Below are 26,547 nucleotides of genomic sequence, written 5' to 3' on the forward strand. Positions count from 1 at the left end.
GCAGGAGATCCTAATGCTGCCTTGATGTATGAACCCTTCTTAAACTTATTCATTTCTTTAGTTCAACTTTGCATTTCTTAGATGTTTTCAGTAAGTTCTGCCGTGGATGTGTCTGGCCCATCCTTATCCTGATTTTAACAGTTGCAATTGATAAAAGGACATGTGAAAAGAAGGTTTTGTATGTACTGTTTTATATTATTCCCCTTAGGAGTTTCAAGCCCAACTAGAAGAGATGAAGATGATGATGCAGCAGTTAGAAGATGACCTTTCAGCTGCTCGAAGACGTAGTGACCTGTATGAGGCAGAATTGAGAGAGTCCCGTGTAGCAGCAGAAGAATTTAAACGCAAAGCTACAGAATGTCAGCAGAAACTTCAGAAGGTAATGCAGCTTTTCTATTGCATACCTCAGAATATTGTAGACGTCTTTCTGCTTCAAAGGCTAAAAATAGTGATGGCCTATCCTAAGAATAGGTTATCAATATCACATTGATGGGGGTCCAATACCCAGCACCCTCATCGATCAACTGTTGTCAATATCTGATATTCAATGAATGAAGCAGAAAGCAGACTGCTCTCTTCTCTGTGTAGTGACTGAACCACTCAAGTGAATGAAAGCTGATCTGCAGTAACCTCATGTTCCCACTACACAGATCAGAGCTGTCTTCTTCCTGCTCCAGTCTCTGTGTATCTGTTCCTGAGAACAGCTGATCATGGGGGTGTTGGGTATTGGACCCACACCGATCTGATATTTGTGACCTATTCCTAGGATAGGTAATCAGTATTTTTTAGTCCAGAAACCCAGTTTAAGTGAATCTACTATATTTTTTTAAAATGTTGTGATAGGAGGATATAATAAAATCTATGACTTCATGCTTGTTTTCATGTCTGGTTTGGAAAAGTCATTTTCATGTACCTTATTAAGGGATTAAAGAGGACCTTTCACCATTTGGGGCACATGCGGTTTAATACACTGCTAGAAAGCCGACATCAGCTTTCATGTTCTGTGCCCCCAGTGAAGAGCTATTGGTGCCGCTACCTTAGCTCTTCACTGTCAGAAGGGCGTTTCTGACAGTCAGTCAGGAACGCCTTTCCTCACAGCAACGTCTATGGCGCTGTACTGTGAGAGGGGGGTGTTCCTTACCACCCAGCCATGACGCTGAGCGTTGAGGAAGGCCCCCCTTCCCCAAGTACTCGTCTATGGATGAGTACTGTGAGGTGAGGGAAGGGGCGTTCCTCCCCGCTCTCACAGTACAGCACAATAGACGCTGCTGTGACTTCTGACAATTAAGAGCTACGGTACTGGCACCAATAGCTCTTCACCGGGGACACAGATTGGGAAAGCTGATAGTGCGCTGAATTCAGCACACTGTTGGCTTTCTAAGCGGTGTATTAAACTGCATGTGCTCCAAATGGTGAAAGGTCCTCTTTAATAAAAGGGAGTCCTTTGTTCTGGATCCCCTTCTCTTGGCAAAAATGGGAGCTACAAAGAGCGTCTCTCACACTGGAGGACCTGTTCTGTCCTGCATTAAAAAAACAACCCAATAATTTTAGTTTGTGGCCGGTTAATTCTGTACTTCCCCTTACAGTGGCGGCGCAGGAAAAATCAATGCTTACTACCAATGAAGGTCGTCTCAGAAGCAGGACTGTCTGATCAGTTTATTTTAAAGGGACCTCAAACAACTAGGGAATTTCTAAAGCAGAAAACCCCTTTAACTCTTATGTACATGATATGATGCTGTAAACTTTACAGTGGTTTTCCAGACTTTACCCATTTTAACAGTTTAAAAACTGAATTTATTATGTTTCACACGTTTAACACTTAAGTAACTTATTACCAGACGTAGCGTTACTTTATAAATATTGGTTAGATTGGGCAGTGTGTAAATTATGGGGGATGATCTTGTTTACAGCTTGTTTTCTTAATCTCTGCAGGCTAAAGATCATGGAAAAGCTGAAGTTGGAGAGTTGCATTCTAAACTGGAGAAGGTAAATATTGTATGATATCCTTTTTATCCTTTGGATGCCTTAAAGGGGTGTTTTAGGAATACGAGGCCAGGTTTTTTTTTAGGGGAAATCATTGGGCTAAAGTAAATTGGCCATTGCCATGTTTATACTGCATAAACCTGTTGCATGAGGAAAAAGCAGGAGTGATGTAACTGCTACTTTATATCCAGGCTGACTGCTTGCAGGATGGTGAATACAGCCGGACACTACAGCATTACATGAAAAATGGGTATGTAAATATTTGAGCTGTCATACACAATGTGAGCAGGGATGCAGTAACTTGTAGCCTCACATACCAGTGCTGCGGCTCATCTTTTACTGCAGTCAACATCCCTCACCCCTTCAGATTTTTGTGTGAAGCTCCAACCCAGAGCTGAGTTGCTACCAGTCAACCTAGAGAATGTTACCTCACTCCTGTTTGACGCAACGTTCTAGGACAGGTTTCTGCAGTAGAAACAAGACAGCCTATTTTAATTCTATGATTATCTCATCCAGAAAACATACCTAATTAAAGGCATTAAGATTTTTTTTTATAACATTTTAATTATGTTCATCCCATTCTTGGAAAACCCATTTAATATGTCTATACTATTTTGCAGTTTATGTATACCACTTTTTAATAATAATGATGAATGAGCAGCTAAAATGGGTTATCCAGGGACTTTTTAAAACTTATTCCACAGCATTCTTTATTTTCAGATCTTGTGCTCTGAACCAGCACTCGCCACCCAAGTCACTCCACCTCTTCTACAATGTTCACTGATATTACCTGTACTATGGAGGACTGACTTTACTACTAATCTACTAATCTGTCAGCCCCATAGTACAGATAATACTAGGGAACACAGGAGGGGGTGGAACAACTTGTGTTACAGCTATCAGAACCAGCCCTGGAACCCGAGGTTCTGAAGAAAAAGGCCCACGGAAGAAATGAGTTTTAAAAATATCCTGAATAATTTGTCTTTCTTGATATTTGGCTTTCACATCTTATTGAATTATTTGGTGTGATGTTTGTCTCTGAAGAAATGGTGCAGAAACAATGCACAATTTTTACAATAAAAGAGCAGCATTATATAGTGCTAGTAGGTCATTATGGAAATATGATGTCAAGGGTTAATTGAACTATTAACTTTATTTAAATAAACATTTGTTTTATTTGAAAAAGAAACTGAAAAATAGGTGGTGACTATGGTCATTTAAAATGTATAACATTTTGCTATTGTTTCAAATCTTAATATCTGTTACCTCTTCACTACAACAGTGCAGTGCCTGTGCTGCCTATCAATAGCATTCCTCAGCATATTTCATTTAATATTTTGCTGTTGTCTTTTATATCGCTAGATCAATGCCGAGCAACAGAATAAAATTCAGGAGCTGCAGGAGAAACTTACTAAGGTAAGTGGTGTGCTTAATACCCAGTACTGCTTAATATTGCCACTCGTTTTTGACTCCACAGTTCTCCCCTATTTTTCTTGAACTAGTAGAAAGAGACTAGCTTCTGTTTTCCCCCATACACTGCACACAGAGAGAAGAGGAGATCTTGCTCCTCTTCTAACCAGTGGATTGGAAGAGTTAAAAGTCCAGTTTGCCTATTAATTGGAGAAATGGGCATTTTCTCTTTCTATACTTCTAGCTTATGTAAATTGAAGGCTCTTCCTAAATATATTCCTTTAGCAATGCTGCTTTGTTTGCCCCCGATGTTAACCTATTCTTCCTATTGTTCATACAGCGTTTCCATAACCATGAACTTGTGTGGTAGGACAATGACATCACTGACTGCCCTCACTTTTATCTAGTTCAGCTAATTGCAGTTTGCTGATGTTATCTATCTGTGTAAATACACGGATAACACTAAGTACATTCTTTACAAGCCTGTACATATTATCTGATCTGCATAAGTATTGTGATACTTCATAGTGTCCTGTTCAGCAAGCTGGGTGGGAAGGGAAGAAATACAAGAAGCGAGAAGAAGAGACAGCAGGCAAGCTGTTGAAACAGGGAGAGGGAAAAAAAAACCCTGTAAGGGTACATTCACACATTCAGACACAATCTAAAACAAATCCAAGACAAAATGCACATGTGATCGTCTGCAGGTGTAGCATTTCTCTCCGGTGTGGTTCAGAAAAGCCAGAAGGACACTGATCCCAGAACTGATCCTGTAGTTGTCTATGGAATCCATTCTTGCACCAAATGCCACCACACCTGTCCTGGGGTCAGACAAAAAAAAATGTTATTTGAGGCATTTTTCTGTGCCACCCATTGCAGGTGCAAGCCAGTGCTTGGAACACAGGATTTTCTGTATTATTCCAACAGGAAACCTCAACAAAGGAGGACTTGCATAATTTAAAAAAAGTGCTTGTGTTTAGCTGGACAAGGACTGTTCAGATGGTTTTTAATGTGTATAGGAAAGACATAGGTGTAGTTTGCTATTGCTCTCACCTCCATTCACCAGTTTTGTATCTTTTCCTGCTGTGCAGTGCTGGAGAAAATAGATAGCTGTACACACACAAACTGTTTCCTGGTTATGATAGAAGCCTTGAATTGTTATTAAATTTGATTGATCCAATCTATATTTCCTCTGTCCTCAGGCTGTAAAGGCCAGTTCTGAAGCTACTGAATTACTACAAAACATTCGACAGGCCAAAGAACGAGCAGAGAAGGAGTTGGAGAAACTTAAGAATCGAGAGGATTCAAATGATGGAATAAAGAAAAAATTGGCTGAGGCTGAGGTGGGTCCTTGGCATGAATTTGTTGCCAACGCTACCTCTCGCGTTCCTTAAAACATGATAACTACTCTTTGGTTGATGTAGCTTGATTGGGCGACTAAGTTGGCCATAATAGATGTTCCAGTAGGTTTCAGAACTACATGTTCCTCAGTCCTAGCGCCATGCTATGACCAAGGAACATGTAGTTCTGAAATGTGTAAACAGGTTCACTGCATTCTGTTTTTCTCACTCTGAACTCTTTATAATGAAGGATTAAAACCTAAGCTTTATTTTATCCATTTAAGCTTTCTGATTGCTGGATGTTTCTTCTCTAAAAACTTTTTATCAGAAGTTCTTAGAGTTATATTTTACTTGATTTTGTGGCAAGGCCTTTGTTAAAGCATTTTGCAAATATTCTAATTGTGTTTGGATTTTAGGAGAGACGTCATTCCTTGGAAAATCAGGTTAGGAGACTGGAAAATGTGGAGCGCAGAGAAAATAAGTTAAAGGAAGACATTCAGACCAAATCTCAGCAAATTCAACAGATGGCTGAAAAAATAATGGTATATAAAGAGTTACAGTCTAAAGTGTGTACATGTTTTCCTAGTATTATAGACTTTTTATTGAAGTAATTTTTTCATACATTCTATCCTAGGAACTTGAAGAAAAATACAGAGAGGCACAAATGGGTGCCCAACATTTGGATGTTCACCTAAAGGAGAATGAGCAAGTCTATGAGGAAAAAGTTCGAGTAAATAAATCTTGCTGTGTTTTTCCCTAATCCAGTTTTAACGTTAAAAAATATTTCTTGTGATTGTTTATGTATTTAACGGGGTGTTCCAGTTTATTATTTTACACCTCCAAAGGGATTAAAAAAATAAATAAATAATGCATACTCGGATGTCTGTTCAGCTAGGGATCCAGTGGAAAGTCACTGTTGGGGTTCCCAGTCTTTCTGACTTTTAGCCAGGGCACGAGTGCCTCAGCCAGTCAGTGGCTGTGTATTGATGCTCTGTTCAAGTGCCTTGTGCATAGAAAGTAAACAAAGGCCAAGAACCCAAACAGAGACTGGATCCCCCAACCGGATTTACAGGTGATTATGCACGGTTTACTATTTTAAGCCTCCCTTTTAACTATAACAATTTAGTCAGCGTTGCCGGGCAAACACAAACACAATTTATTGGAAACTCAAGTAATGTTAATAGAAAATGAATAGCTTCTTAAAAACTGAACTCCAAAATTATACACAAGATAAATTCTGTCCTATCCCTTACAAATAATCAAATAATGCTTCAATTCTCTTAATCTGTAAAAGATAATATCTATGGAGAAGGGAGGAGGAAGAAGGAGGCTGCTGGAAAATACAACCAAGTAACTGCTACTGCTGCACTCTACTTCTCTGTGAGCAGGTTGCTCTGTAATTACGTATTCTAGAGATACTACGTTACCAATGCACAGAATGAGGCAGTACATCAAATATCAAACTCCTCATCCCCCTCCACTCTCCATACAGTTCTGTTTGTCATCTGGAAATACTATGGATTTATGTAAACAAACAGGCTAATAAGGCAACATGGAGGAGGAGAGCAGCTTCATTAAGTGCAAAAGAAACTGATTTCCTTAATAAGATATATTACAAAGTTTCATATATTCACATGTACTATTCGTTTATGAAACCTTGTTCCATAATTGGAGGATTTAAATGATAAACTAGACTACCTTTGCTTAGGGACAATCTTTTCAGACTCAGTGCACTGCTCGGAAAAAATTCTTTGTTTTGGACACCCTTGCCAAAGGCACCCCCCCCCCCAAAAAAAAAAAGAAAAAAAGAAAAAAAAAAAGGGGTCATTGATGTCGTTTTTAGCAGGTTTTTTTTTTTTTTTTTTTAATTCACACCTGAAACATGTTCAATATATATGTTTTACTTTTAAAATTAGAAAACCTCGCAAAAAATAATCAAAACTGGATGCATATTTCTGAAGCAGATTTAAGTGCACTGTGTGAGTTCATCCTTAAAGTTAGACTATCCTATGCTTCGCACTCAATCTCCCCCCACACCAAGTACACATAAAATTTGATCTTTTTAACATCATAATGCTCTTTTACTAAACACCATGTAGTATCACACTCCTAGTGACAGTATATAACTCCCCAATGGCCTCATACACACGACCGAGTGAATTGGAAGAGCCTACAGCACCCATGTTGTGAATGGCTGGGATAAGCCATCAGTATCCGATTGGTGGTGATCCAACTCTTGGCCACCCCCACCTGATTGGAGGCTCTGCAATGCTAAGGTGAGTGCAGTGGTCTCTTCATTACCAGGCACTGTTTCATTATAGTTCATGTGTAGAACTGCACATAGCTCAGTCCCAGTCATGAAGTACCAGGCACATATGAAATGGATGGCTTTGTGCCTGGTAAATGATGAAGAGACTGCAGTGCTTGCTGTAGCTCTGCACCCTTTCAATCAGCTGTTCTGCAGGGTGCAGGGAGTTGGATCTGATATGTTATTACGGCCTATCCTAAATAAAAGGCCTTCATTTGTTAGGTCTAGAAACTTTTTTTTTTAAAGGTTTTACAAGTCACTAAATTATACATTTATAGCTTTAATGATAGCTTCATGTTGTTTACTGTGTATTGGAAGTTAGCGTTCTGGTTTTTTTCAAACTCCATAGAGCCTTGAAGCACAAATGAAGAAAGATGTGGAGGAAAATGAAACTCTTCAGCAGCTCCGTGTCAAAAATGAAGAAGATATCTGTGAGAAAAACAGAATACTAAGTGAACAGAAAGCAGTAAGTCTTACAGAAATATTTAGCATTATGAAATGATAAAATATATTAGGGTAATTTACAAAGGGGTGTTAAAACCCCCCAAAACAAAAAACAAAAACAGAGTGGCACCATTGCATTATAATAAGACACATGCATTTCATATTCAATTTGTGCATCTCACTCCGACATACTGTTTCTAAAGACTCTTTCGTACCCACAGCGGTAAATTTGGGAAAAAAATTACATGTATGTAAGGGTGAGTTCACACTGAGTATACGCCAGCTTATTCTGAACGTAAAACACGTTCAGAATCAGCGGTGTATAAAGCAGTTCCCATTCATTTCTATGGGAGCCGGCATACGAGCGCTCCCCATAGAAATGAATGGGCTGCTTTTTTCACTACGAGCACTCCCATTGAAGAGAATGGAAAGTGCTCGTGTGTACGACTCGGCATGAGCAGAGCTAGCCGTATACGCGGGCACTTCCCATTCACTTCAATGGGAGTGCTCGTAGTGAAAAAAGCAGCCCATTCATTTCTATGGGGAGCGCTCATATGCCGGCTCCCATTGAAATGAATGGGAACTGCTTTATACGCCGCTGATTCTGAACGTGTTTTACGTTCAGAATAAGCTGGCGTATACTCAGTGTGAACTCACCCTAAGTGTTAAAGGGCTGTTTCAACCCAACTGTTCAGCTTAAGATAAATTGGTAATTTGTGATTCTTCAAATTTTCCAGATGATCAGTGCTTTGGAGTCAAAGATCAAGTCTTTGGAACAAAGATTAGCAGAACTGTCTGAAGCCAATAAACTAGCAGCAAATAGCAGCTTATTCACTCAGAGGAATATGTGAGTATGAGATGTGAAAGAATGGAACTTAAACTAAAGCATTTGTGTGCTTCAATACTAGATCTGCTTTCTGTTGCAGTTTGTAAACTTGATATACATTTGTGCATCTAGGAAAGCTCAGGAGGAGATGATATCAGAACTGAGGCAGCAAAAATTTTACTTAGAGACTCAGGCTGGTAAAATAGAGGCTCAGAACCAGAAGCTGGAAGAACAACTGGAACGGATTAATAACCAAGAACATACAGATAAGAACCGGCTCCTGGAATTAGAAACAAGATTACGAGAGGTAAACTAAAGAAAAAACAAACATGGAATTTGTGTCTTCTGGTCAAGGTTTACATCTCTAAATCTCTGTTGTTACCAGATTTTGAGTGGATGTTTCTCCCCCTGAGCATTAGAATTGAATACATATCCCTCTACATTTTTATGTTATAACTAGGGTTGAGGGATCGGATCCCGATCGGCGATCGTGTAAATTTCACGATCGCGATCAGAATTCCAATCCCGATCTTTTTAGGTGGGATCGAGGTCGGAGGTTATTTCCCACACTGCTTTGCTACTGGCCAAGCTTTTTGGGAAAAGCTAACAATGTTAGCTAGGTCCCATAGGAATGAATGGACGCAGCCGGCACACAGCCTGTGCCAGCGTCCGGCCGCTTAACCCCCTGCGCGCTGGCTGCATCCATTCATTCTAATGGGAGACTAGCTAACATCTCTAGTAGCTAACTCTTACCTGCACAGAAGCTCTGCTGCTGGTCCGGTCCCCGCTGTTCTCGCTCCTCTTCTCGCCTCTCTACCCCTGCCTCCCAGGTTAGTGTTACAGACCTAGGAAGAAGGCGGGGCTTGTGGCTAACGAGAGTGTGGGCGGGTACTGGCAGGGGAGCACTCACGTCTCCCCGCCCTGTACCCACCCACACTCTCCTAAGCCACAAGCCCCGCCTTCTTCCTAGTTCTGTAACACTAACCTGGGGCAGTGAGGTGAGAAGAGGAGCGAGAACAGCGGGGACCAGACCAGTGGCAGCGCTTGTATGTAGGTAAGTGGACACACTTACACAGTGTGGAGTCTAACAATTATAGCGTTCAATTTTTAGAGTCCATGCTGAGTAGTGAATAGGATCGTTTTTAACATCCGATCTTCGATTATTAAAAAAAATCCCATTGACTTGCATTGGGATCGGGATCGGGTTCGAATGGAAAATGATCGGAAATCGGATTTTAAAAACGATCCTGAAATCTCAAGATCAGCTCAACCCTAGTTATAACCATATTCATTCAAATTTTGCTAGTGCCACGTGTATTGAATATAAAACATTTCCAGTATTCATTTATGGATCTGAGTTGCCATGATCTGATAAAAGCATGTGAAATCTGTAAGGGACAAATACAGTCATGGCCAAAAGTTTTGAGAATGACACAAATCTTATATTTTCACATGATCTGCTGCCCTCTGGTTTTTATGTGTGTTTGTCAGATGTTTTTATCACATACAGAAATAGAATTGCAATCATATTATGAGTAACAAAAGCTTATATTGGCAGTTAGAATGAGTTAATGCAGCAAGTCAATATTTGCAGTGTTGACCCTTCTTCTTCAGGACCTCTGCAATTCTCCCTGGCATGCTCTCAATCGACTTCTAGACCAAATCCTGACTGATAGCAGTCCATTCTTGCACCATCAATGCTTGCATTTTGTCAGAATTTGTAGGTTTTTGTTTGTCCACCCATCTCTTGATGATTTACCACAAGTTCTCAATGGGATTAAGATCTGGGGAGTTTCCAGGCCATGGACCCAAAATCTCTATGTTTTGTTCCCTGAGCCATTTAGTTATCACCTTTGCTTTATGGCAAGGTGCTCCATCATGCTGGAAAAGGAATTGGTGATCGCCAAACTGCTCTTGGATGATTGGGAGAAGTTGATCTTGGAGGACATTCTGGTACCATTCTTTATTCATGGCTGTGTTTTTAGGCAAGACTGTGAGAGAGCCGATTCCCTTGGCTGAGAAGCAACCCCACACATGAATGGTTTCAGGATGCTTTACATTTGGCATGAGACAAGACTGGTGGTAGCGCTCACCTCGTCTTCTCCAAATAAGCTGTTTTCCAGATGTCCCAAACAATCGAAAAGGGGATTCATCAGAGAAAATGACTTTACCCCAGTCCTCAGCAGTCCACTCCCTGTACCTTTTGCAGAATATCAGTCTGTCCCTGATGTTTTTTCTGGAGAGAAGTGGCTTCTTTGCTGCCCTCCTTGAGACCAGGCCTTGCTCCAAGAGTCTCCGCCTCACAGTGCGTGCAGAAGCACTCACACCTGCCTGCTGCCATTCCTCAGCAAGCTCTGCACTGCTGGTAGCCCGATCGCGCAGCTAAAACACTTTTAAGAGACGGTCCTGGAGCTTGCTGGTCTTTCTTGGGCGCCCTGGAGCCTTTTTGCCAACAATGGAACCTCTCTCTTTGAAGTTCTTGATGATTCAATAAATTGTTGACTGAGGTGCAATCTTTCTAGCTGCGATACTCTTCCCTGTTAGGCCATTTTTGTGCAGTGCAATGATGACTGCACGTGTTTCTTTAGAGATAACCATGGTTAACAGAAGAGAAACAATGATGCCAAGCACCAGCCTTTTTTTAAAGTGTCCAGTGGTGTCATTGTTACTTAATCATGACAGACTGATCTCCAGCCCTGTCCTCATCAACACCCACACCTGTGTTAATGGAGCAATCACTGAAACGATGTTAGCTGGTCCTTTTAAGGCAGGGCTGCAATGATGTTGAAATGTGTTTTGGGGGATAAAGTTCATTTTCTAGGCAAATATTGACTTTGCAAGTAATTGCTGTTAAGCTGATCACTCTTTATAACATTCTGGAGTATATGCAAATTGCCATTAGGAAAACTGAAGCAGTAGACTTTGTAACAATTAATATTTGTATCATTCTCAAAACTTTTGGCCATGACTGTAGTGTTACCTTTCTGTCATTTCATAAGAGGACATTGATTCTGTTTTGGACTATCTGTTTCAACATAAGCAGAATACATGATGTTTCATACATATCTATGAGTTGGCTCTATTATTTCCTAGTGGCTGGTATACAAATGGTACGGTGATCTGATATACCATTTCATATCATAGTTGAGGAAGTTTTTTGGTGTTTTTAAAGAACATGATCGCTGCATACTGTGATTGCAGTGAGGATTGCCTCTTTACAATCTATTTACCTGCCATATGGACTTTGTTGTCCTCCTTGAGTCATGTGACGATTGTGTTCTTTACGGTCACGCCCCATGAGCTACTCCCACTATGACGTAACCGACCAGGATTATCTGACGGGCCGGAGCCGTGGGTTGGGCAGTGAGAGGGCGGGGACTAGGACCAGAATAGGATCTATATAAAGACGGCTGAAACAGCACATGGCGTCAGACTCACTACCAGCACTGCAGCCCACCACCAGGGCTGCAGGAATTGTGGTTTTCACCGCAGCTCTTTATTATTTTATGTACTACTCCACTCTGCTATTAAGTATCGCTCTCCTGATGAACCTTTTTGAGGCGAAACGCGTCGAGAGATAGAGAGATAAATGAGAAATATAATGTATTGATAGACAACTGTAGCACTGTTAGACTGGCCAGGAACTAGCTGGGCTGCATGAATATTGGGTTTTTTGTCTAGTCCTGCATATAAACAGGCCACTTGTGTTACTGACCCACAAGAGACACTATGGGTGTTGCCCCCATTGCAGTTAACCCTTAGCAACTAACCCTTTGTTGGCCATACAGTGCTGTTTGTCTGGTTTTACATGGTGTGGTATTAGGAAGGGGTCACATTGAAAGGGGTTTCTTGACAGTTAAAATAATCCAGTGAAACCACCAACTGGATTCTAAACCCTTGAACTGACAGGAACCAACCCCCTCCTAAGTTATTTTCACTTATAGGGACCAGGTGGAATATAGGGTCCTGGGTGTGTATGTGTTTGTGTAGTGGGAATATTTAGAGTGAATTTTAGCAAATTATTTAATAAAAGTTAGGTTTTAGCCATCAAGTAAGGGGTACCCTTTGTGATAACAGTTGTATTTTGGTACCACCAACCCAGTGCATGTTTTAAAGAACAACAAATATTGATATTTCATTTTGTCTATCACAATATACACTGTCCTAAGTCTTCTATTGTCTGCCAGTTGTACATTAAACGTCTTTGTCATCTGTGTGAATAGATCCTTAGTGTCAATACACCATATAGCTAGACTGAATATATATGTCCACCACATTAAGAGATTATGCTAGAGCTATGATATCCAGTCTGGTCATACTGAAGTGGCAAGGACGGTCAGAAAAAGTGAGTCCAAATACCATCTGATAGCAGGATACAGAACAAGTCTATGATCAGAAGATAAATGGAGACCTTTGTCCTAAGCTATTACTGTGATTATGTAGGTTAAACATATAAAACTTAAGTAGACATATTTGGTACCTGTGTGTGTATATGAAAACTAATTCTTTATTTAAGTTTGTGTATGAATTTGCTTTAATGAATTTATTACATTGGGCCATAAAAAACAAGAAAATTTTGAAATTTATATTTTTGCCAATTATATATATATATATATATATATATATATATATATATATATATAAAAAAATATTATTATTATTATTAAAAAATATTATTAATGTTAGTGAAGACTAAAAAAAAATAAATAAAGAAGTCACCTAGACATTTAGTTACTAAGGGGTTAAGAAATATGTTTTATCCTACCGGCTTAAAGATATCTTTCAGAACTCTATTGATGGTACTTATGTTTTTCTAATCTAGATTAGTCTGGAGCATGAGGAGCAGAAGCTTGAGCTGAAGAGGCAGTTAACAGAGCTGCAGCTGACTTTACAGGAAAGGGAATCCCAAATTGCCTCTTTCCAGTCAGCACGTTCTGCTCTAGAAAGCCAGCTGCACCAAGCAAAAACTGAACTGGAGGAAACCACTGCAGAAGCTGAGGAGGAAATACAAGCGCTAAGGGTACAAAAATCATGGGATGTCTTTTAACACATCTTAAGTTTTTATTTTTCTTTGGAAATAACTTTTTTTTTTTTTTCCCCAGTCACACAGAGATGAGATCCAGCGCAAATTTGATACCTTACGGGATAGCTGTACAGTGAGTTCTGATGACTTTAGATGATCCATTATTTTAAACGAGTTTATAGAGACACAAATGTATTTATATATGTTAAGTATTAACACCTCAGTATGATTGTATATGAAAATAAAAGCATACTAGTTTTTTTTCTAATATAATTGCAGACTGTGGTGGACACATTGAACTGTATATACTTGCATATGGTTATTCATAAAGGCCACAGTTTCTCACCTTAAATGGAATGTATCAGGGCAAATTGGGGCATTAAACCACCTACAGATCATTATAGACTAGGGGGTTTAGTGTTCCAAATCGCCCTGTTGTAAAGCCATTTGTGCCTGCAAGAAAACGAAAAAAAGCTTTATACTCACCCCGCTGTTGTACTTCTCATGCCAATGCAGTTCTTCACTGAAGCCAGAGGAGTACACCTCAACTTCAGTGCGCATTCGTTGCACCTCTTTGCACAGTGAAGTCGGGTGTGCGACCTCAGTTTCACTCACGAACTGTACATTCACTGAGTGTCCCAGAGTTCGATGAGACTCTTTTTAAAATGTGGGCACAGGTAGACTTAAAACAGGGGATTGAGGAAACTAAACCCCCAGTCTATAAAAACCTATAGGTGTTTTTTGTCCCAAATGGACCTGACAAGTTCCCTTTGACTTGATCTTAGAATAATTTCTAGGAAGATGCAGTGATTATTGTATTTACATAGATCCCTATGAAGAGCCTGCCTTTACTGGTTTGACCACAGAGTGAATACATTACCAGTCCATGCACCCTGTGCTATTGTAACAGTTTCCTTTGTAAGGCTCCATTCACATCACTTTTTGTGAGCACATTTGGTGCATGCACCACATGTAGCCTTTCCCCTGATGGTGGTCAAAGAAGTGTACTTTTCAACTCTGTCAAGCCTATAAACGCCAATTTTTCTTTTCAGAATTCAACTTAAAATCTGCGCTATATTCTGTTATGTGAACATAGCCTAATGGAAGCTGAATGCTTTATTTATAATTTTTTGGAATAAATGAAATGCATAGATTATTTGTTTTTGTGGTGTCGTTGAAATACAGTCTGCCTACTCTTTGTTTGCAGGTTCTTACAGACCTAGAAGATCAGTTAAACCGAATGAGTGAAGAAAATGCAGAGCTGAACAATCAAAACTTTTATCTAACCAAACAGCTGAATGAGGTCTCAGGAGCTGCAGAAGACATAGTACAACTCCGAAGTGAGGTGGATCACCTAAGAAGAGAAATCACTGAGCGGGAGATGCAGCTTACCAGTCAGAAACAGGTAGACTTTTTTTTTCTCTATGCATTGGAAGTACAGTAGTGTACAGATACGTCACACGGTTTAATAGCAACAGCTGTACTTATGGGCTATTCAGAGTCCATAAATACTGATCTTGCTTTTCACCTAAACTGCAACATACTATACATAACAAACATGAATTTTTGCAGCTTATTTTTGTTTCTTATCTGTAACAAAACTGGAAATATTTTAACAATTTTCTGTTTACAATGGACATGTTGCTGACCACAATTTTCTACTTAAAAATGTGTCTAAAATATTGTTTAATTTTGTATAGAAGACTGTGTCTCTTAGGCCCAGTTCACATCTGTGTATGGGTTTCCATTCAGGGAGTCCGCTTGGGGACCCCCTGAACGGAAACCTATTTCGCATAAAAAGCGGTTACCAATGGGAACCTGCAGACACCATAGGCTATAATGACGTCTGTGTGGTTTCCGCGTGAAAAATGCAGAGAGAAAAGTGCTGTTTGCAGGACTCTTCTCTTCACATTTTTCATCCGGACAGGGGAACGGAATGGACCGAACGCACATGTGAACCTGGGCCTTAGACCTTGGACATCTGTTTAGCAGCATCTATTGCTTCTACAATCTTTTTCTTCTGTGTGCACGGACTTTGGATGTGCTAGAGAAGACCCTGCACAGGATAAGACCTGCCTAGCCTTACTGTATTGGTATGACAATATATTGGCTATACTTGAAATGTTAGTATTCTATTTTGAACAGTTCTTGCTTTTTAGAAAGGTCCCTTAACAGTACTCCTGTTACTATGTGTTTAGGCAATCTGCTGCATACTGTCGACAAAACCTGTGTAAGTGTTCGGTGTCCTGCTTAGCACTACAACGGGGAGCATTATGCAGAGCTCATTGAAATCAGTGGACTGCCTGTGTAATATAGTTCAGGGCTGGTCCTCCAGAGTTATAGACAATCAACAGCAGAATTACTCAGAATTCTTTAATAGGCTATATGAAAATGGATTTTCTAAACTAGACAACCCTTTTAGGCCAAGTTATATTTTGGCATTTCTACACCATATACCAAATCATGAATAGAAAAGGTTGTGAAAGAAGACACTGATATAGGTAAAGCAAGTTTCAGACATCTCTGGGTGTTGTAAAGTTGGATTCAATCTTTTGTTTCCTAAACATGAATTCACTAATTCCAGACCATGGAAGCTCTTAAAACGACATGCACAATGCTGGAGGAGCAGGTGATGGACTTAGAGGCACTGAACGATGAGCTGCTAGAAAAGGAACGCCAGTGGGAGAGCTGGAGAAGTTCACTAGAAGATGAGAAGACACAGTTTGAGTGTAGACTCCGAGAAGTGCAAAGACTTCTGGACACTGAAAAGCAGGGCAGGTAAAGATGTAAACATATCTCTTCTATGTGTTTCTAGGTTTAGTATACATAGATACAAAAGTTTTTTCTGTATATTATTGTGCATTTGACTATATTTCTACTTACATCTTAACACGCTCCCTGAAACCTGCTGGTCTTGTGTGTATCACTGCTGACATGCTATCATCTGTATGCTATCGTCCATACATATTAACATGAACATATGTTATGAAATGTTTATTGGAGTTAGCTTTTATCTAGAGAGGCCGTACCGTATTTTCCAAACTGTACTGTATATGAAGATTTATTTGCTATTTGACCTGTTTTATTCTATTGCTTGGCTGCAGTCTGGAGTTGTAACTGGGGGGTTACACAGGGAAGTGAAACATTTTTCATGCATGCTTCATGCATTCACTGCTTTTATACATCCAAGTAAGTTCATTACGTGGTAGGGATTGTATCATCTGTATACTGTGTCTAGATCAGTGATTCGTGGCCTTTTGGTGAGCTAGAGGAATAGCAGCATTATAAAACTATTAGCTATCAAGGCTCTGGAGGAAGTAAAAGTGATCTGTATTCAGACTGTATTAATAGCAAGGAAGATGATGAATACTGTAAGGTTATTATTGGCTCATAACATTCAGTGTCTCCTGCTCTGTACCGCAGTTGGCGCCAAGCGGAGAGACAACATCTTACAGGCTCTGGGCTGAATAGGTACTTGTCTTTTTTCCTTTTTCTCACACAAAATGGGTACCAGAATTTTCATTACCATACATGCTCCAGTCATAACAGAGCTGGAATCAAGTCTTTTCACACTCCATTAGACTTATATCCATTATACTTTACATTACCACTTTATTTTCTATTAAATATACAAAAGAGCATTTCATAGTTGGGTCAGTTACAGGTAGGTGGTACTAAGGAGACATGCATGCGTCCATATATTTTTTTTTTTTGTACATGTGCTGTTTTTTGTTTTAACAAATAGCACTTCGCTAATTCATTTCTATGGCTCCATGCAGGCAATTGTAGATGGATCCTAGTTCACAAAACAATGTTCACAGAACGTTTGACTTCTGTTTTTAGAAGAAAGCAACTAGACTTTTCTAATTCTGCACAGCCCTTTTGTTCTTTTGTAATCTTAAAGGGAATGTGTTGGCACACCTGATGTGTCTGTTTTAGTAAATCTATATGCATGTTCAGTGCCATAAAAATTGTAGGGCATCTGTTCTCATGCCTTGTGTTGTACCATTCCTCTAGTATCCTGGCTTGAGGTTTATGAGTAAATTTATAACGGTCTGTGTTAGTCTGGCACTGTCAGCTTTGACTGGACAGTGGCAGGGACACTTCACCACTAATTTAATCATAACTTATTAGGAGCAATAGAGGACTGGCACAATACAGAGGTGTAAGAAAAGCTTTGTTATTTCATGACAAATACAATTACTTACTAAAACTAACATGTCAGGAGTGTAAACAGGGCATATATCAAGAAAGGTGCAACAAACAAAGCTGCAAAATGAAAGTATAAAGTATAAATGAACAATCATGGTATTACATTCCATTATAAAACAGACCATACACTTTAGATCGCTGTCAGGCGAATGCTCATTTGGCTGACAACCATCTTGGCGGACTTAAAAGGGCTCTATCAGCAATATCATGCTGATAGAGCCCCACATATGTGTGAATAGCCTTTAAAAAGGCACCGCTAAAGTTATATTAAACTACCCCCCAGTTTTAAAATAATACCCTAAAAAAGAATGTGCTCTACTTACCCATCGTGCTCGGTGGGCGGGCATTCAGGGTGCGCCGTCTTCTTCATCCACGCCTCCTCTTCCTGCGATGTCCGCGGGTCCCGTCTTCCTCCGGCACTCGCAAACTGACATTGCTAAATAAAAATGGCCTGGGCGCATGCGCAGTAGCATGCGGCTTCTACTACGGCTACTGCGCATGCGCCCAGGCTATTTTTATTAAGCAATGTCCGTTCGCGAGCGCCGGAGGAAGACGGGACCCGAGGACATCGCAGGAAGAGGAGGCGTGGATGAAGAAGACGGCGCACCCTGAATGCCCGCCCACCGAGCACGATGGGTAAGTAGATCACATTCTTTTTTAGGGTATTATTTTAAAACTGGGGGGTAGTTTAATATAACTTTAGCGGTGCCTGAATAGGCTTTTTAAAGGCTATTCACGCATATGTGGGGCTCGATCAGCATGATTTTGCTGATAGAGCCCCTTTAATGCATATTTACACTCAGCTCTGCTAGCCTACTGAACTGAGATTGGCTTATTTCCTGAGAGCAAAAGGATCATATAGGTGAAATCTTCCCAACATTTGCCCTTGGAGGAGAGTTGGGAGGATACAATACAAATTAGACTAGAAGAATTAGACTTCTTGAAATCATTGGGTTCAGTCAATACACATCTAATGTGTATGGCCAGCTTAAAGGGAGTCTGTCAGGTCAAAAATTCCTCTCAGATCAATAATGGTGTTATGTAGAGGTCTTTTATAGGAGAAGAAACAAACCTTTGTGGCCAAAAACTGCTGAAATAATGCAGAGATAATCATCTTTTCATAGATAGGCAATTTAACCACCAAATGCATCGGGGTCAGAGTTCCTGCAGAGTAGCTGTGATGCAGCAGAGGCTGAGAATGTTACTCACAGCTACAGGGGCATTGTTAGGCTGGGATGTCATGAGGTAAATCTGCCCCCTATGCACGTGCTGGCTGGTTTGCTTATCTATGAAAATCTGATTATTTCTGCATTGCTTCATTGGTTTATGGCCACAATGGTATGTTTCTGCTCCTAAAACATACTCTGCACAGTCATTTTATTGGAATAGCAGGCATTTTGGACCTGACAGCTGTCACTACTATTCAGCATTAGTAATAGGTAATATGTTTAAAAAAATGAAAATTAAATTTTATTGAACAAATGTCACTGATTTCTTTGGAATCCAATGTGATTCTTTTCTATGCAGTATTCATATACTTGGCATGATGCACTGCATTATTATGCTTGGCATCAGAAGTGTCACTGTTATACTTGGCATCACATGTTGCAGTGTTATACTTGGCAACTAGTCTACTATATAGATTAACTGTCACTAAAGTAGTGTCTAGAAATTTCATAGAAATGAATTCTTTATAAGATTATGGTGGTAGATCACACCTTTTGAACACAAACAAATAATAAAAGGGCAATGACATCTCTAGGATCATATTCAAACTTGCCTGTTAAAGGGAATTATCTCCCCCAATCATATCCGACAATCCCCACCATGTTACAGAGCATCATACCTCTGTTATCCACTATTGTAGATTGGAGAAAAGCAACTTTAAAGTTTTATGCAAATGAAGCAATTGCTGCACTGAGAGCAGGCCTTCAACTCCCTGGAGCACCGCTCTAGCCACTCAGACCCCTACCACTTCCTTCCTGTGTTAACCAGTGCAGTGAGAGTCGATTGTCCCACTTTTATGACACTGTGCCACTTGAGCAGCAACTGCAGTTCTGTAAGGGCTGAAGGCCCCTCCCCTTAGCTGACTCATTTGCATAATACATCAAATGTGTTTTTTGCAAAAATGACATGCATAGCAAAAGTATGATATTTATCACTGTAGCATGCTCTGTAAGACGGTGGTGGCAACTGCATATGCTTGGGCAGATGATAAACTCCCTTTAAACTAACTGAAGGGTTTTATCCAATAGAATGCTGGATCTATCAAACACAGCTGAATGTTTCCTAAGTGTTTACAGCTGGGTGCCTAGGCTACAGACCACATTTCTGGTTGAGCTGATGACTTCGTCCTTGTCCCTAGTCACCTTTTTTCTCTTCTTTTCATCTCTATCTGCTCTTAGTTGCAGAGCCGTGATAAGTGTTAGCCCAGTTCCTCGGTTATCTCTGTATGTAAATTCAAAAATAAGAGCAATTAACATAAACACAGAAAACGCTGCTGGCCTGAGCTGAAAATCAGAAGTGAAGAGGAGACAGCAGGGCAGGTGAAACCCATAGATGGAAAACCCCTTTATGGTCTTTTCACTGCTACCACATAAAAGGAGCTTCCCCAGTCTAAAACATAACAAAAATGTGTGTTTAGATTTTGTTATTATATATTTATTATTGTGCTCACTGGTGTTCTTTTGATTTCCTCCCATGACCTCCACCTTCTATGTCCAGTAGTAGTTGTCATACATGCTCAGTAGTTTAGTTACACAGCCCAGATGTTGTTGTACATGGGCAATGGAGTGATCCATGCTACATTACAGGCTGCCCAAAAGAACCACTGCACGATAAGCTGTTTCTTTTCACCAGTTCTAGATTACATTAGGTTGATGTTCTGAGAATGGTCACCAGGGGGCAACATAAAGTATCACAATAATTTTCAAAACATATACAGTACCATGGAAAAGTTTTAGGCAAGTGTGCAAAATTGCTGCAGAGTAAAAATGCTTTTAAAAATAGAAGTGTTAATAGTTTATCAGTTAAGAAAATGCAAAGTGAATGAACAAAACACAGTCTAAGTCAAATCTGTATTTGGTGTGACTACTTTTTGGAGAAGAAGTCTTGGAAGTGTTGATATGGCCTCCACATGGCCTTGATCTCAACATCGAGTTTGTCTGGGATTATGTGAAGAGACAGAACAATTTGAGTAAGCCTACATCCAATAAAGGTCTATGCTTAGTTCTCCAAGATGTTTGGAACAACCTCCCTGCTGAGTTCCTTCAAAAAATGTGTGCAAGTGTATCTAGAAGAATTGATATTGATTTGATTAATTTCTCTTTTTTATTAACTTTATTTTGTTACTTGATGAAAATTAAGCAATGAAAAACTCTATTTTTAAAAGAATTTTTGCTTTACAGCATTTTTCCATCTGCCTAAAACTTTTGGTATTGTGTGTGTGTGTGTGTGTGTGTGTGTGTGTATATATTGTCAAGGTCTGGGGTTGGTAGGTGGGATGGCATAGACGCAAAAGTCCAGATTCTTTAGTCCAAAACAAAGGTAGAGTTTATTTTCACTCAAAAAGGTAGTGCAGCAACAAAAGGAAATAATACAAAAATAAATACCTGCCCGGCTAGGCTCTAACTAAACTTAGAATAGGTTACCTCACCTAGAGTAACAGAAATCCAAAAGCCAGTAGAATCATTCAGGACACAGCTCCCAAAAATATGACTTCTCTGTTGGCTCTCCAGCCAAGCTCTGCCCAAAGTGTTGCTGCTGGAGCTGGCTTCTTAAGCCTTCCTTGACGAGGAGACTCTCAACAGCTGAGTTGCTGCAAGAACAACCACAAAGTGTGGACTGGAGGGGGGTGGAATGACAGGTCCCACTACCAACCTACCTGCCATTCCTAAAAAATCCAGCCCAATAAACAGAACTTTGAAATAACCCTCAGCAGACAATAGTTATCTGCTGAGAACCATTCTTTCTGGAGTTTTCTCATCTCGCCCACCTGAGTAGTCTGGGTGAGATGTACACCCCCTCCATGATCTGACCAGCCATCGGCTTATATATATATATATATATATATATATATATATATATATATATATATATATATACACAACATAACTATTATTGATGTCTGCAAAAAACAAAAACCCAACCCATTAAGCAGTGTTATTTATCCTGCACAGTGAATACTGTAAATAAAACATAACAGACTTCCATAATTGTTGTTTTCTCTGTCATCTCACCTCCTCCTAAAATAGTTGAATGTACCACAGAATAGTGCTAACCCCCCCCCCCCCCCCACAACTTGCCATGCAGTCAAACGAGCCCTGCATACATATAAGACCACCAAAAAATATAGTTATAGGTTTCAGAATATGGTGCTTTCAAGCAATGTTTTTAAAAAGGATTTTTATTTTAGAAAAGTAACTAAAAATAACAAAAACTACGTAAAATTGGTATCTCCTTAATCTTAATGAAATTCAGGAAAAGTTTATGATGTACTGTATTCTTCAGACTCTAAGATGCATCTTTGATTTAGGCAACAAAGGAATAGGATAAAAATATTTAATACTTTTTAAACTGTCTCTGGTGGTCAGTGGGATAGGGGGCGTCAGTGTCACATAGTCAGCATTCTAGGGTAGATAAAGGGGGTTATTAGCCATCAGTCTACTCTTGCTGCGCACTGGACACACGCATTCACACAACTGTGCTGCACACCTACATAAACAACATTGCTGCCCAAACACTACATATATGCACAACTCTGTTGCGCACACAAGGAGGCTCCCATTTGATGTGGACCTACTAGGTGGTGCTGCCTCTGCTCCAGGTGTGTTAGCTGTGGCAGGCTGGCAGTTGTTGCGGCACAGTCCAAGTCACATGTGGTAAATATGCCTTTCCTACAGGTAATCCTAACCCGCCTGCTTTGACCTGAACACAGGGGTTGGTGCTTAACACTAATAGTCACAGGAGGTCACATAGACACAAGGGCTGATACCTAAACCTAAAAATGCGTAAATTAGGCCACTTTCTTAACAGGTTAACACATGCAGAGTTAGAGGTTGTCCAGGGTAAAATTTTATTTATTAGACAGGCCAGGGGAGATAAAGAAAATACGGGAACAAAAAAAATCATACTCACCTGTCCTGCTCCAATGTGTCCCAGCACAGTGCAGTTGGTCTGTTGTTGTCACGTGACTGCTGAGGCCAAATCAGCATCCTCAGGTAGGGAACTGTGAGGACACTAGAACACCTGGGACAGGTGAGTGCGTTTTTTTTTTTTTTTTTTTTTTTTCACCTCCCCTTTTTAAATTAGAAAATTATGTTTTAGCCTGGGCAACCTCTTTGATGTCTGCTACAAGCAAGTGCTTGGATGTATTGGATGTAGGGAACACTAATCTATTCATTACATGTTACAAAACTATGGCTGAAATATGGCTATCAGTTTACGCTGACCTGTTTCTGTCCAGTTTTTTTGAACAGATGCAAACAAGTAGTAAACCATTTGTGACAGACAGAAACTGATCATATATACAGTGCCTACAAGTAGTATTCAACCCCCTGCAGATTTAGCAGGTTTGATAAGATGCAAATAAGTTAGAGCCTTCAAACTTCAAACAAGAGCAGGATTTATTAACAGATGCATAAATCTTACAAACCAAAAAGTTATGTTGCTCAGTTAAATTTTAATAAATTTTAAACATAAAAGTGTGGGTCAATTATTATTCAACCCCTAGGTTTAATATTTTGTTTAATAATCGTCTTTTATAAGACCTGATCAGGCCGGCACAGGTCTCTGGAGTTATCTTGGCCCACTCCTCCATGCAGATCTTCTCCAAGTTATCTAGGTTCTTTGGGTGTCTCATGTGGACTTTAATCTTGAGCTCCTTCCACAAGTTTTCAATTGGGTTAAGGTCAGGAGACTGACTAGGCCACTGCAACACCTTGATTTTTTCCCTCTTGAACCAGGCCTTGGTTTTCTTGGCTGTGTGCTTTGGGTCGTTGTCTTGTTGGAAGATGAAATGACGACCCATCTTAAGATCCTTGATGGAGGAGCGGAGGTTCTTGGCCAAAATCTCCAGGTAGGCCGTGCTATCCATCTTCCCATGGATGCGGACCAGATGGCCAGGCCCCTTGGCTGAGAAGCAGCCCCACAGCATGATGCTGCCACCACCATGCTTGACTGTAGGGATGGTATTCTTGGGGTCGTATGCAGTGCCATCCAGTCTCCAAACGTCACGTGTGTGGTTGGCACCAAAGATCTCGATCTTGGTCTCATCAGACCAGAGAACCTTGAACCAGTCTGTCTCAGAGTCCTCCAAGTGATCATGAGCAAACTGTAGATGTGCCTTGACATGACGCTTTGAAAGTAAAGGCACCTTACGGGCTCGTCTGGAACGGAGACCATTGCAGTGGAGTACGTTACTTATGGTATTGACCGAAACCAATGTCCCCACTGCCATGAGATCTTCCCGGAGCTGCTTCCTTGTTGTCCTTGGGTTAGCCTTGACTCTTCGGACAAGCCTGGCCTCGGCACGGGAGGAAACTTTCAAAGGCTGTCCAGGCCGTGGAAGGCTAACAGTAGTTCCATAAGCCTTCCACTTCTGGATGATGCTCCCAACAGTGGAGACAGGTAGGCCCAACTCCTTGGAAAGGGTTTTGTACCCCTTGCCAGCCTTGTGACCCTCCACGATCTTGTCTCTGATGGCCTTGGAATGCTCCTTTTGTCTTTCCCATGTTGACCATGTATGAGTGCTGTTCACAAGTTTGGGGAGGATCTTAAATAGTCAGAAAAGGCTGGAAAAAGAGATCATTAATCCAAACATGTGAAGCTCATTGTTCTTTGTGCCTGAACTACTTCTTAATACTTTAGGGGAACCAAACAGAATTCTGGTGGTTTGAGGGGTTGAATAATAAATGACCCTCTGAATAAACTTTTCACAATTTAAAAAAAAATTAAACAAAGAAATAACATTCTTTTTTGCTGCAGTGCATTTCACACTTCCAGGCTGATCTACAGTCCAAATGTCACAATGCCAAGTTACTTCAGAATGTGTAAACCTGCTAAATCTGCAGGGGGTTGAATACTACTTGTAGGCACTGTATATATACACTCACCGGCCACTTTATTAGGTACACCATGCTAGTAACGGGTTGGACCCCCTTTTGCCTTCAGAACTGCCTCAATTCTTCGTGGCATAGATTCAACAAGGTGCTGGAAGCATTCCTCAGAGATTTTGGTCCATATTGACATGATGGCATCACACAGTTGCCGCAGATTTGTCGGCTGCACATCCATGATGCGAATCTCCCGTTCCACCACATCCCAAAGATGCTCTATTGGATTGAGATCTGGTGACTGTGGAGGCCATTGGAGTACAGTGAACTCATTGTCATGTTCAAGAAACCAGTCTGAGATGATTCCAGCTTTATGACATGGCGCATTATCCTGCTGAAAGTAGCCATCAGATGTTGGGTACATTGTGGTCATAAAGGGATGGACATGGTCAGCAACAATACTCAGGTAGGCTTTGGCGTTGCAACAATGCTCAATTGGTACCAAGGGGCCCAAAGAGTGCCAAGAAAATATTCCCCACACCATGACACCACCACCACCAGCCTGAACCGTTGATACAAGGCAGGATGGATCCATGCTTTCATGTTGTTGATGCCAAATTCTGACCCTACCATCCGAATGTCGCAGCAGAAATCGAGACTTATCAGACCAGGCAACGTTTTTCCAATCTTCAATTGTCCAATTTCGATGAGCTTGTGCAAATTGTAGCCTCAGTTTCCTGTTCTTAGCTGAAAGGAGTGGCACCCGGTGTGGTCTTCTGCTGCTGTAGCCCATCTGCCTCAAAGTTCGACGTACTGTGCGTTCAGAGATGCTCTTCTGGCTACCTTGGTTGTAACGGGTGGCTATTTGAGTCACTGTTGCCTTTCTATCAGCTTGAACCAGTCTGGCCATTCTCCTCTGACCTCTGGCATCAACAACGCATTTCCGCCCACAGAACTGCCGCTCACTGGATGTTTTTTCTTTTTCGGACCATTCTCTGTAAACCCTAGAGATGGTTGTGCGTGAAAATCCCAGTAGATCAGCAGTTTCTGAAATACTCAGACCAGCCCTTCTGGCACCAACAACCATGCCACGTTCAAAGGCACTCAAATCACCTTTCTTCCCCATACTGATGCTCGGTTTGAACTGCAGGAGATTGTCTTGACCATGTCTACATGCCTAAATGCACTGAGTTGCCGCCATATGATTGGCTGATTAGAAATTAAGTGTTAACGAGCAGTTGGACAGGTGTACTTAATAAAGTGGCCGGTGAGTGTGTATGTATATATATATATATATATATATATATATATATATATATATATATACACTGTATATATGGATGGCCATCCCTTTGCACCCATTCATTAAATGGATGTAAAAAAAAATAGATCCTTAGTCACGTAATTTGAAATAGTATGCTTTGTTTTCTACCAATTACTTCTTATCTTATGTCTTTTACAGTAGAATGTTTTGAGGAAGACCGATTTGTCAATTTCTTTTTTTACTTACCATAATTCATTATTACTCCTTTTTTGTTTGTTTGCAAATTTTACCCTTTTCTTAATCCATGTTTTCAATCATTTATTCACAAAGTTTTGTGTTTGGTTCTATTAATATTGTGTAAATCCCTAATTATCTTTTGATGATGGGATCTTTCCATTGATGTTCCACAGGCCCGGATGGGTCATCACAAGCCATATCTACGGTGCATGGTGTACTGGTCTTGGCTTTATCTGTGCCAGATGCCACTAAAGATGGTTTGTGATGGTGTATCCTCCCTGCGGGACGCCAGTGAAGCCAAGAGGGGTAATGGCCAGCATGACTTCTATGACACTATATAGGCATGGGAATAGTGTTCAGAGATCTTTCTTTGCATGATGCCAAACCTGTCAAAAAGTCAATGGACATCCTTGGGGTCCTTTCATTGTTTGGAAAAGAAGTTTTTGGCGTT

The 26,547-nt window shown here is 40.5% G+C and overlaps 1 protein-coding gene across 1 annotated transcript in view; it reads left to right on the forward strand.

The window, feature by feature from the left end:
- The window catches only part of CIT (citron rho-interacting serine/threonine kinase), a 97,594-nt gene that overhangs the window by 44,964 nt on the left and 26,083 nt on the right, over positions 1-26,547 (forward strand). Inside the window, exons 14-26 of the mRNA XM_075276527.1 lie at positions 209-379; positions 1,933-1,986; positions 3,346-3,399; positions 4,593-4,733; positions 5,147-5,272; positions 5,365-5,460; positions 7,388-7,504; positions 8,220-8,329; positions 8,441-8,615; positions 13,131-13,328; positions 13,411-13,464; positions 14,539-14,736; positions 15,916-16,109. Of these exons, the coding sequence (XP_075132628.1) occupies positions 209-379; positions 1,933-1,986; positions 3,346-3,399; positions 4,593-4,733; positions 5,147-5,272; positions 5,365-5,460; positions 7,388-7,504; positions 8,220-8,329; positions 8,441-8,615; positions 13,131-13,328; positions 13,411-13,464; positions 14,539-14,736; positions 15,916-16,109 (1,688 nt within the window). The remainder of the gene's footprint in view (positions 1-208; positions 380-1,932; positions 1,987-3,345; positions 3,400-4,592; positions 4,734-5,146; positions 5,273-5,364; positions 5,461-7,387; positions 7,505-8,219; positions 8,330-8,440; positions 8,616-13,130; positions 13,329-13,410; positions 13,465-14,538; positions 14,737-15,915; positions 16,110-26,547) is intronic.

Source organism: Leptodactylus fuscus, chromosome 1 (assembly GCF_031893055.1).
Source record: "Leptodactylus fuscus isolate aLepFus1 chromosome 1, aLepFus1.hap2, whole genome shotgun sequence".
NCBI classification, from domain to species: domain Eukaryota; kingdom Metazoa; phylum Chordata; class Amphibia; order Anura; family Leptodactylidae; genus Leptodactylus; species Leptodactylus fuscus.